Source organism: Sander vitreus, chromosome 22, assembly GCF_031162955.1.
Source record: "Sander vitreus isolate 19-12246 chromosome 22, sanVit1, whole genome shotgun sequence".
In the NCBI taxonomy this organism is placed as follows: domain Eukaryota; kingdom Metazoa; phylum Chordata; class Actinopteri; order Perciformes; family Percidae; genus Sander; species Sander vitreus.
In genome coordinates, this window is record NC_135876.1 from 21,312,635 (window position 1) to 21,324,946 (window position 12,312).

Genomic DNA, 12,312 nt, shown 5'->3' on the forward strand with positions numbered 1-12,312 from the left:
GGGAGCAAATTCTTGCAGCCAGGCAAAATGTGGGCGAAAGCATTTTCCAGAAAAGTGGAGACTGTTATAGGAGCACACATTAAAGCCTACGCTTTAGGAATTAAATGTTCACTATCACCAGTCGCGGATGATTAGCTAAAACTTCCAATAAAGATTACCCGAGTTCAAACAAAGTGTTACCTTTAGTCAAGTAGCAATAAGCAACTATACAGGGAGAATAACATCCTTATCTTCAACGCCAACATCCTGGTTTAGACGCAACAGACCAATAAAACAAGCAAAAGGAGGGTAAAGGTGAGATTTCAAAATGAAAAAGTAAGTCTTCATAAATCTGTTCCCACTGCTCACTATTAGAGGAGGACTCCTCCTACAGAGCAGACACTCAAGTAGAAAGGCGCTGCATACACCTCCATACATGCCCATACACCAGCATGTACACATATTTGGAAAACATTCACTTTTTTACATTATCATAAATACACCATACTAATTCAACAAGGATTGAGGCAAATCAGAGACACTGAGATCCTAACTTCTTACATGCGTGTTTTAGAGCCACACACAGCTGCTCTGCACTCCGTGACCTCGTGAGACACTCCGATGCTCCGTTGCTGTGTGACAGGACATGTCCTCTCTCTCTGTGGTCTCCAGATGAACAGACACCTGCTTGTTTCAACTCGGTCTTTCCGGCCTGACAGACACTTTCCAGACTGTTAGAAATTCCGTGTTTTCACCCATCGGGCTTCTGTGGTGCAAAAGACAGGAAGCAGGCCACTCCCAGAAAAATAAACACGCTAATTCTGACCACTTTACATTTTTGTAAATTGCAGTTTTGATGCACCTCTAATCCCGTCTGACGGCAACCTACTGCATGAGTGTGCTATTTCCTTAAAAAGGTATGCAGGAAATCTCATAAGTTTTTTTCAGTAAAATGTCCTCATAGTACACAGGATGTACTGTGATTCAGTCCCAGCCATGCCCTTTACAGCTGTAACCATGTTTAATGTGCTTGCAATGTTCCAACACTCAGCTACAGAGAGGAATTTTCTTTTCATCCTGCGTCACACTTACAGTTGCACGCACTCAAACCATCAACAGCCACAGTGTATCATTGGCCAGTGAACACCTACAGAAACTGGCAGTTAGGAGCCTTGCTCAAAGGAACTTCATCAGTGGATGTTGAAGGGATCGAAGGCGTTTCTCTTTCGATTTTCCCAGCAGCTGGCCTGGGACTTCTAACTGACTATCTTCTAGTCACAGGCCTGCTCCTCTTAAGCTTTACTGTGTAAACACACTGCTAGAAACTCAATCACAGCATCTGCTGCAGAGTTGAGCAACAAGGGAGCTCGACCTATGACCTGTGTGCGGATGCTCAACTTGCTCAAATCCAAAGAATGTAAGGAATAACATTCATTAACAAGAAGGAGGCCATTAAGACTCCTTCAGAGGGAGTGTTGATCCCTCAGGTTCTATCTATGTTCAGTATTGGTTCTTTATTGGCACCATGTAATATGGGCTCTAAGCGTCTGCTGGAAAAACTGTATGATCACTCGACTTAAGGTGGAGGATTTAAAGCATGCATGCCCAGGAGCCCATCATTTCACAATCATCTTCATGTATAACAGGCAATGTCAAAGCATACAAAAGTTTAAATAGATATAACACCACATAAAGATAGACACTGACATAGATTTATCACATTTTGGAATTCAAACTTCACATGAAAAGACAGCATAAACAAAAGCTGGAACAAGAAAGGAGGCAAAGTGCTGTTCTGTCCAACATTGAAATGAAGGCCCGGGAAGAAAAACAGTCGACCACATCAAGCAAAGCGTTCAGAACAATTAGTTGAAAAGTTCTTTGATGGCCAAAGCTTTAATGAGTGATAATGACTGATGTTCAGATAAAGACAAATTATTGAAAGGGTTATCTCAAGAATTCAAATTTCTTAACAATACACCACCAAAATGTCCCACGAAAATCTATTCTGATCCATTTAAAGGGCTATTATAAATCGACTTTTAAGGTTTTACTAAAATAGGACACATGACAATAAACTACGAGTACAAAGGAAGGAGGTCGAAGTGACATTTGGCGTCACATATTTACCCTCCCACACAGAATCCTTTCTATACTTACACATATACAGTACACATGCTGTGTTTGTCCTTTGGTTTCATGCTTTGAAGGAAGTCAGGCATCTCCTCCAACCCTACCTGTGATCGCACTGCGTCCGCGACTCAAAAATAGTATCCGGACAAATTTGCCTATTCCTGTTTACCCTCCAGGATAACGCACGGTTTTGGTTTGGGGTTTGATTTAGATCATTTGCAGATCCAGCCATCGAGGCCCAGAGACTGTGGAGCAGCTTTCCTCCAAGTGTTTAGTCAGCAGAAACCATAGTCACAAATACATTTTACAGCGATCCTTGTACTGCTTGAACAGTGTTTCCCGTTTCCTTTTGAAACGTTTTCAGGAGTTCATCACATCTCTTCATCAAAAACAGTAAAAAAATAAATCAATGACACAATGAATGATTAAAAACTCATCACTGGGGATGAAGTCACAAAAACAACAAAGTGCATTGATTATGTGTAAAAGACATTATTAAAGATCCTCATTTTCAGGTTCATAATTGTATTTAGAGGTTATATCAGAATAGGTTTACATGGTTTAATTTTCAAAAAACTCCATATTTTTTGTTGTACAACACATTGCTGCAGCTCCTCTTTTCACCCTGTGTGTTGAGCTCTCTGTTTTAGCTACAGCGTGAGGCATCTCACTTCTGTTCCATCTTTGTTAGGAGTCGCACATGTGCAGTAGCTAGGTAAGGACTACTAGCCAGTCAGAAGCAGAGTATGAGGGCGTGCCATGCTAGCAGCTAGGCGAGCATTATAACGTGTGTTACAAAGTGACGCACGTTTGTCACGGAAGTAAAGGCTGGACTACAATAGAGCTGTTTGGAGCAGTTTGTGAACAGTGTTTTCTGTTGGCGATGGTAACTCCCTTTGGGGTGGACTTTGGGCTTTTTCACTTTGTAAACCTATTGCATGCACAAAACAGATAGATTACACAATAAAGGAAATGGGGGAAAAGCCAAAAAGCATAATATGAGCACATTAAGGAGCCAGATGAAGATGATAACAGCTGTCATATTGGAACAAAGTTGGTAGTCAACAGGAATAATCTGGGATGCAGAGACATGTGCAACACAAAACCTGCAGCACATCTTGAATCAGTTTGAACTTGCAGCAAGAAGGGCTTGTGTCACTCTCCCGAGATCAAACAAACAAATACAGTTAATTGAGAGAGGATACAATTGTAATCCTGGTCAAATTTCAGAGAATAATGGTTTTGAAAGTTCCAAGTTTAAAAAGGACTTTATAACCAAGATATCAACTGCCTACTCCTGAGACATTTTCTCTTCAACTTTTCAGTTTTGACTGGCACGATATGATTGGGGCTTTTGTCTCCGGTTAAGGCAGATCAAATGGACAGTTTTCAGCTGAGCTCTAGCCTGGCTAGCTACCCTGAGTCAAATTGGTGTGATCACCCTTTATTTTGTAAAAGTAAACGTTCCGGTCCAAAAATCCTTCATCTTGCAAAGTGTTCTTGAGCCAAACACTGATGCAGCTCACTAGGTGTACAAGATGACAGCATCAGAATTATAACAAAACGAGAGATTTGTGTTATGGTTTTGTATCCAAAAGTGAATTACTTTTCATGTAAGCACCTGCCAAATGTCTAAAATGTGACCATTATGCATTACCTCATAGTACTCACACAGTCCTCTGCACATTTGACACGCAGAGTGTAAACACACATCTGCATGGTGAACGAAACATCTGGCCACTTCTACCTTGCCTACCTGATAGTCATCTAGATCTCCTTTGGTTGTTTCTTTAATTGGTGACAGCTTTGGTGCTCATTGTTGTAATTTTCCTGAGAAAAGACCTGCCTTGAATCATGCGTTTGAGGAACTGGATATAAGTTGACTCTCTTGTAATCAGAGATCTTCAAGGGGTCCGGGACCCCTTGTTGAGGGGTCCTTGGCCTAAAAACGTTGAAGACCCCTGTGTTACATCATGAGGTAAATGGAAACAAACTGGACATCAATTTATAGGAAAACGCCACAGACTTTAAATGTCTCCAGTGCTGCCCATGGTTGGTTTTCTTGCTCATTCATGAAATCATTGTTGGACAGCACTGACAATATTACTGTGCTCGAGATGAAATTACACTTTTAATCAAAACCTCATGTTACCTCTGAGCAGGTCTGCTGTCCAGACGACCTACTGTATATCAACTTAAAGCCAAACCTCTTGTCAAGTCAGAATTGAGATCAAATTGAAGGATTTACCCATTACTTCATTAAACTTGGTGTCATCTTACATCTGTTGGCAAATCTATAATGAAGAGCCAATGTACAGATGTTACTGCTACCTATGTCAGCTGGGTTTATGGTAGATTTTGGATGAATAGAATTTAAAAAAAAAAAAGCATATTTGTGTGAAAATAAGTTAGAAAGCCAGGTCTGTCTCTACATCCCCGTTGTGTTTTTCTGTCTCTTTCTCATTTTTGTCCAACTGCCATCTAAATTTCTCCCAAGCTTTTGTTTGGATACAGGAGAGAAACCCTCTTTCTCTAGCACGCTTCGAAACAAGCTTTCTTTTCCTTATGGTTTCCAGAATTAGGAAACAAAAAGTCACTGCAGCATGCCACGCCAGCACTTTTATTCAAATAAAACAAATGCAAAACACCCAGACAGTCTTTTGTACTTATAATGCAATACATGGATGGCCTTCAAACTGTTTAATAACACAACATTTTGCAGCCACGTTTTATCAATCAAGAAACCAGGGGCACTAAAGTTACTAGAGGATTAAAAATAACTTGAGCTAGGAATGATTGAAAACGCAGTCAATATTCTTAATCTAAAAAAGGAGTGAGTCTCAGGATTTTGTGATCAGTTTCACATTTTATAAAGCTCATATTCAGAAAAACAAAGTAGTGGTGATGTAAAGGTTGGTGAGGTTGGCTTGTTTGTGACAGGAGGATCATGATCCTGCCGTGAGTCGGGCCCCAAAACAGCAGGGGAAATATTGAGAAAATTGAGCTGGGGGAGGGGGAGTAAAGAAAAAGGAGCAAACACACTCAGTTGACCTTCCCTGAACAAACAACAGATAAAAAAGAAGAAAATAATGAGTCCTGCCTTTGATAGTAGGCCAGACTTTGTTTAACTTAAAGTCAGATAAAACGGTGAATGTCAGTTGTTGTTTGTCAAAATGGTATCGGTTTTGGTTTGTAGGTAAACTCTTTAAATGAACTTGAAGCCCATGTGTGACTCAAGAGTGAAATGTTCTGATAAAACAGCTTCATCAGTGGGTTTAAAGTGTTCCATGTATGAATCTGTTTAAGTCAGTGGTTCTCAAACTTTTTTGAAGAATGAAGAATTAAATCCCCGTTCCAATACAATGGATATGGAGCCACTCGGCCGGCCATGCCAAAACACTTATGCACTTCAATACTTCAATATCCAATGGAAAATAATCTCAAAATGAAATAGCACAACGTGGTGTCAACATAAAACACAGCGCTTTCAAGCCAGAGCGTGGAGTTCACTATGCGGCGAAAACAAATCATATCGTATATCAGAATAGGTTTACATGGTTTCATTTTCAAAAAACACCATATTTTTGTTGTGCTGCACATTGCTGCAGCTCCTCTTTTCACCCTGTGTGTTGAGCTCTCTGTTTTAGCTACAGAGTGAGGCATCACACTTTTTTTCCATCTTTGTTGGGAGTCGCACATGCGCAGTACCTAGGTAAGGACTACTAGCCAGTCAGAAGCAGAGTATGAGGGCGTGCCATGCTAGCAGCTAGGTGAGCATTATAACGTGTGTTACAAAGTGACGCACGTTTGTCTCTGAAGTAAAGGCTGGACTACAATAGAGCTGTTTGGAGCAGTTTGTGAACAGTGTTTTCTGTGGGAGATGGTAAGTCCCTTTGGGGTGGACTTTGGGCTTTTTCACTTTGTAAACCTATAACGTGCACAAAAAAGATATATAACACAATAAAGGAAAGGGAAAATGCCAAAAAGCATAATATGTGCACTTTAAGTCATAGTTCACCCCGTTTATGATCCTGTGTAAGTAACCGTTTATCACTTCACTGATCTTGCATCATAATCATCTCGGTTATTCTCATTGTCCCCGTTGTCCTCACCATCATTATCTTCATCATCGCCCCGATGTAATCATCATCACCACGTTCTCTAAGACTAACATCATCAGCCACATCATCATATTCATTATCCCTAATGGCCAACTGTGTCCCAGGCATTCACATCCTTTCATCAAGATAATTAAAAACATTATCATTTGTGAGTAATTACCATGTGTACAGCAGATGTGCATGTGTGTCCTCTTTCCGTGGGTGTGGTGTGTATATATATATATATATATATATATAGGCATATGCGAGCGCGTGCAAATGTACAGTACGTGTGTGTGAATGCGTGCACAATGAGCACGTCAGAACCTCAGGCTAAAGATGTTTTATCATTTACTGTGTTTAACATGTTGCTCATTAGTGCAGATTAAAAGCAGCTAATACCCAAAGAGTATGCTTTCATGAGTCTTCTGCAGAATGAAAACCAGAGCTATAGAAAAACAAAAACAAAGGCTATATACTGAGGATGTTCCTCTGCAGCGAGTAGATACTGTTTATTAGGGGTGGAACAAAAATATCAATATGGCAATATATTGTCTTCGTGTGATACGAGAATCAATACGGTGGCACCAAATATCTATTTAATAAATAAAATAAGGCGCTCTAAATAGATTGCCCTGCTCCCAGCGTCGCTACTTTATGGCTCCTCGAGGTGGCGCTCCATGCATGAATGAGGCAGCGCCGTTTATATAGAGTTTGGCCAAGTCAAATCATGGGCGCCATATTGGATACCAATGTCAGATGACTCTACAGTGGGGCGAATATGCTATCTTGAAATAAATCGCTTATTTTCACCATAAACAGGCATAAACATGGTATTATCAACGTTTGTCAATATGTAAAAGGCCCTTACGGAAACATTCCAGTGTATATTTACCTTCTATATCGTAAATGGGCCTCTAAAAAATGCCAATTTTAGTGAGTGACCATGTTGCCTAATAAGTCTCTGAGCAGTGTTTACCTTTCTAATGTCCGCTAGCATACATACAGGCTAACTATAGCCAGTTAGCTTTGTGTGTAACGTAACAAAAACCCACCCATCTCAGAGGAGCGAAGCTTAATATTTCATTCAATAAAATTATGGTACAAAAGGGGCACTAACGCCACAGGTCTTACGTTGACAATGTGGACGCAGATATAGGAAACTCCGAAGGCAGTCGTAATATTTACCTAGCAGGCTAGGCTAACGCTGTTGCGCTAACGTTAGCAAACATCGGCGTAGCATTAGCTAGTTGTCTAAACTTGTGAAAAGCCGAACAACATCCCCGTCCAAGCTGTGTTTCACTTTCCCTCCAATATTATTATGAACATAATAAAGCATTTAGGTACATGGAGTGCTAGCGAAAAAGCTAACGCTAGCATAAGGCATGGCTAACTTCAACCTTCATTCATTTCTAAAGCAGTGCTAGAACTTTTTTTGACAGCATGGTACACATTAACGATGGTATTACTATATTTGTCCTATGTAATTTGTTATCATAAGTCGAAGAGAGAAATTGACATTTCCCTCACACAATAATGAGTAGTCACTTGCTCTCCAGTTAGCTCTTTTCACCTTCAGCTCCCATACTTTTCGCCTTTTTGGTTCACGGGGAAAATTGTGAAATCTTTTGGCAGTTGGGCATTTTTTTCCATGATTTATGCCATTTTTTAAATAATTTATTAAAATGTTCCACTATTCCCTGTCAATGGGAATCAGATGAATGTTGGTATCCAACATGGAGTCCACAAAACACGTGAACACCTTGGAACCAATCGCATAACGGGATAGCTCAGAACATTCGATTCCCTATACTAGTTGGCCAAACTCTCTATATAAACGGCGCTGGAATGAGGGAAACAGAAGTTAACGAGCCGAAGAGAAAGAGCGTTTCTACGGGATGGCGGACAGCAGTGTGAGGAAAATAACATGCCCCAGCCCTGCTTTTCACAAGCATTTTGTATTCATAGTTAGACCGGTATTGTGATGCATCATTATAGGATTTTCTAGCAATATATTGATTATATATTGAATTTCTGTATTGAATCAAACTTCGTGAGGTACTATGTGATTCCCACCCCTGCTGTAAATTTGTTTCTCCATTCACTTACTCATTTATTCAGCCATTTATTTGCTTACAAACTAATTGATTACTTGTCTCATTCATTAAATGTATGTTCAATTTCTTTATATATGCATGTTTCTGTCTTGCAAGCATTCACCCAATCATTTACTCAATGTAGCCATTAATCCTTTCTTTTGTTCATTCATTAGTTCACTAATTGTTCTGTTGATAACTCCACGAATCATTTGTACATTCACTCAATTATTTATGGATTAAAGTATTTCCTGCTAAGACATTTATTCGTCACAGATCTGTTGATACCAATATCCATGGATTTGTTCATTGATCCAATCTCTCATTATTTTGTTAAATAAGTTTGAAAAGTCAGTAATGTATTCATTCACTTATTAATTCAGTTTCATATTCATTCATTTTCAGCCTATTAGGCCTAACTCTTTTATACATACAATTACAATTACATTACATAATTTCTCTGATTACTGAGACGACAAAATGCATTCATTAATCCTCCATCCTCATTAATCTGTTAAGGTGTTCATATACAATCTAGCAAACATAGCCAGTATGGCCAAAATGTGTGACAGCACTGATCTTCCATTCTTGGAAATCCTTTTGTTCTGGCAGCTCTCACTTCTGCTGCATCCACCTAAAAACATTATAACACACTAGCAACAGGCTGAGAGAAGCAGCATGCCCTATTTCACATTAAGGAAGCGGATAATATCAGCTGTTTTTCAACAACTGTGCACAGAAATGTGAATGTTGCCACGGCGACAGCTCTGTTTTCAAGAATATTTACAGCTGGAAATATTTGTCCCTGGTGCTCTCTCTCTGGCAAGTGAGCCAGCATGCGTGCGCGCACACACACACACAGACACTTTTTCCCCCTCTTGAAAAAGTGAATCATGGCAGAGGATTATGAATATGGCAAACGCACAAACAGCCTGACAGTGGAGCCTGTGGCTCAGCCAGCCTATGCAGGATCTACACTAGAGGAAAGTGGACCATGAAATCACACTTTAAAAAACTTTTCTTTAGTCAGACATAAACCAAACTCCACCCACGACCCTTACACACACATCCCTTGTCAAGTTCTGCTGTGCTGCAAACATCCATTTCTACAACTTCTTTTGAGTCCAAACTCATTCCTGGAAGATCATATTTCACTTCCTCTGATAATTATGTAAAGAGATTTATTTCAAAGTGGTTACACTTTTTAAACACCACTTTGGCTGCTCCAAAGTGGTGTTTAATTCTAAATGTCAGACTCTGACAATTAAGCTCCATGGGGCCACATTAGCTAAAGAGACTCCCTGATTATTTGACTGGGCCCAGACAACGCTGCTTTTGTGACATGGTGGTCCATGTGGTAATCATAGGTCAAGATATCCACACACACACTGCTGCAAATGCCAATCTGGATTCCAGCCCACTGACAAAAGCATTGATGGCATATTGGGCTGTCTCAAGGCCAGGATGAAAACTGAAAAGAAATCTCTCAGACATAATTGACCTTCATCTCTGAGCATTACATCATCTTCGCTACCTTAATTATGCAGAGGCTACTGATTGCAGAGCCTGTCTGTCAATGTGCATGTTGTGAGGTTTTGTCTGTTTTCAATTGCAATGGGAAAGAAACTCTGCAGTTCTTTCAGCATTAATTGGGACCATGTTGGAGTGTCCTGATTGATCCATTCATCATGGAGAAAATCTAGATTTAAGCTGTGAAAACAGTCTGCAAAGACAGCGACGCACTACACATGGGCTCTGAGGAGCATGTCAATGAAGATATAATTGAAACCATCATACAGAACAGAAGCCAGCAGGAACCTCTCCTATGGGCTCTAATGGCATCAACTTCATCTAAAAACAATGGTTTCCCAAAAAAAGAAAGCTCAAAGTTTCCAAAGAGTTTGGCCATGGTTCACCAAACTCTTATACTTCCAGTATAAACAGTGGCATGTAGAGTGACTTTGGACCTGGTCCAGTACAACATTAAACGCCCCATGGGGGGTACTGATCTTGTCAAATGGAGGGTCTAATGCAAATATGCCCTCAAAACGCAGACTCAAAAACCCCTCATGACTTTCCCATGGTCTTTGCAATATAGGCACTTTAAGAGCCAACAATGATTTGCAGTGAAAGAGAAAATAAGAAAACGTGGTACTGCCATGATATTGCTTTAATATTATACCATAGGGGCTTAAATGTGTGACTGTGATACTAGATAGAATTAATAGAGAACTTGGCTTGCCTTTTTGTATATTATGTAAGCAACAACATCACTTCCTCAACATTACTATAACATTCATGAAATAGTTCATAATGTCCTAACCTATCACCTCAACATTGATATGATCTCCCAATAACAGCACACCAAATAATGTTGCTGTTTAAGCATTTTCGTTCTCAAGGTAATATCATCCAGTGCCTCAATGTATTCAGTTTCCAGGACCAGAGTGCAACAGTTTCACCATTCATATTCAGCAGATGAAAACCCATGAGCCAGCAGAAAGCTCCCCAAACAGCAGAAGAAGAAAAAGCACATGATCCAGCAATAAGAGACAGGCGGAGTGCACATACCGTCCAACAGCTGAGCAGAGGAGCGACGGCAGCAGAACTGGAGCACTAGTAGAAGTAATCCAAAGAACCAGGGAGGAATGCTGTATAAAGACATGAAGTACAGAGTTGGAAAACTGACTAAATGTTGACTTAAAACAACTTCTTCATAGAAAACACAATGCCTTTCATTTACCGGGAAGTCATCTTCAGTGATGGTAAGCTTAGATCCAAACTACAGTTGTCCCGTTCTTGTGTGACAGCCTTGGTAAGAGAGAGAGAGAGAGAAGGAGATGGAGCTCACTCTGCCTCTCTCGCTCACTAACTAAAAGCCTCTCACTCTCCTCCTCCTCTCTCTTGCTCTCTTTTTCTGGTTCCCAGTCAAACAAAGGCAGCTTCAGTGCATTTGACTCAAGGGGCCCTCGCAAAACTGAAACCCGACTCCTCGTGTCTCTCTCCGGACCACTGCTTTTACTAATCCAGCCCTCCCCTCAGACATCACAACTCCAAATACAAATTAACACACTGCAACTAAGTCCTCCTCCCCTCTGCTCCTCCTCACTGGTGTGGTTTCTCTCACTTCCCCTGTGCTTTAAAGCACTTTTCTCGTGTGGCCTTCACCTATGGGAGGAGATGCCTCAGGATGCTGCAGCATCAAGTTCAAAACCTTCTTTTAAGTATATCCAGTAAAGACCAGAAGTTATCACTGGATCAAAGAAAATATTCACACAGCTAAAACATCTTATCACTGGCATTACAGGAATGTCTTTTCTTCATGACAACCAAATCCCACTATCAGACTGTAAAAAAACATCTAACTACTACATGCCAATTCCACTTTATTTTCAAAACACGCTTTAATGTATTGGAGGTCGACCCCCATCATCCGTCAATCATTAAATATTTTTGAAAAAGAAAAATTTGAGCGTCCATTTTCTGATGTATTGAGGTAGCTGTGGAGCATTGGTTTAACTTGAGCTCCCTCTAGATATCTGAGTTCCTAACGCTGTCCCTTAAGATGACCCCGTGCACCCTGTGTAGGACACTCGTGTTTGCTCGCTCAGCGATCTTATTCTTTTGGTCACTACCAAGATTCATGACCAAAAGTGAGTGTTGGACCATAGAAAATGGTAAACCTTGCCTTCGGGCTGACTCATGCACCTGTTGATCTCAAACTCCATGTTACTGACAACCTTGGCACACACCACAAATGCATTTACTTTATTTAGAAATAAAACACCACAATGTTAATGATTACATGTACTTTTGGTGAATGAAGAGAATAGTTTGAACTGGGGCTTGTAGGGTTCGGTTTTTTTTCTGATACTTGTGCTAAAACCAATTGAACCGACCTTTAAAAAGAGCACAAAACGACAATCTGTGACAGTAAAAATGAATAAATAAAAGCTATATAAATAAAAGTTATTATTTTTATTATTAAAGAATGGCTTGTTTAT

At 40.2% G+C, this 12,312-nt stretch overlaps 1 protein-coding gene across 4 annotated transcripts in view; it reads right to left on the minus strand.

Moving 5' to 3' along the window:
- The window catches only part of LOC144536971 (collagen alpha-1(XV) chain-like), a 77,232-nt gene extending 65,861 nt beyond the window's left edge, over positions 1–11,371 (minus strand). For 3 of the 4 annotated variants that reach the window (XM_078280344.1, XM_078280345.1, XM_078280343.1), the window contains exons 1-2: positions 11,052–11,371; positions 10,880–10,959 (exon numbers count right to left, since the gene is read on the minus strand). In XM_078280344.1, coding sequence (XP_078136470.1) covers positions 10,880–10,959; positions 11,052–11,062 — 91 coding nt within the window. In that variant the 5' untranslated portion in view covers positions 11,063–11,371. The remainder of the gene's footprint in view (positions 1–10,879; positions 10,960–11,051) is intronic. The other variant, XM_078280346.1, reaches the window with a different exon arrangement.
- Positions 11,372–12,312: the final 941 nt, after the last annotated feature.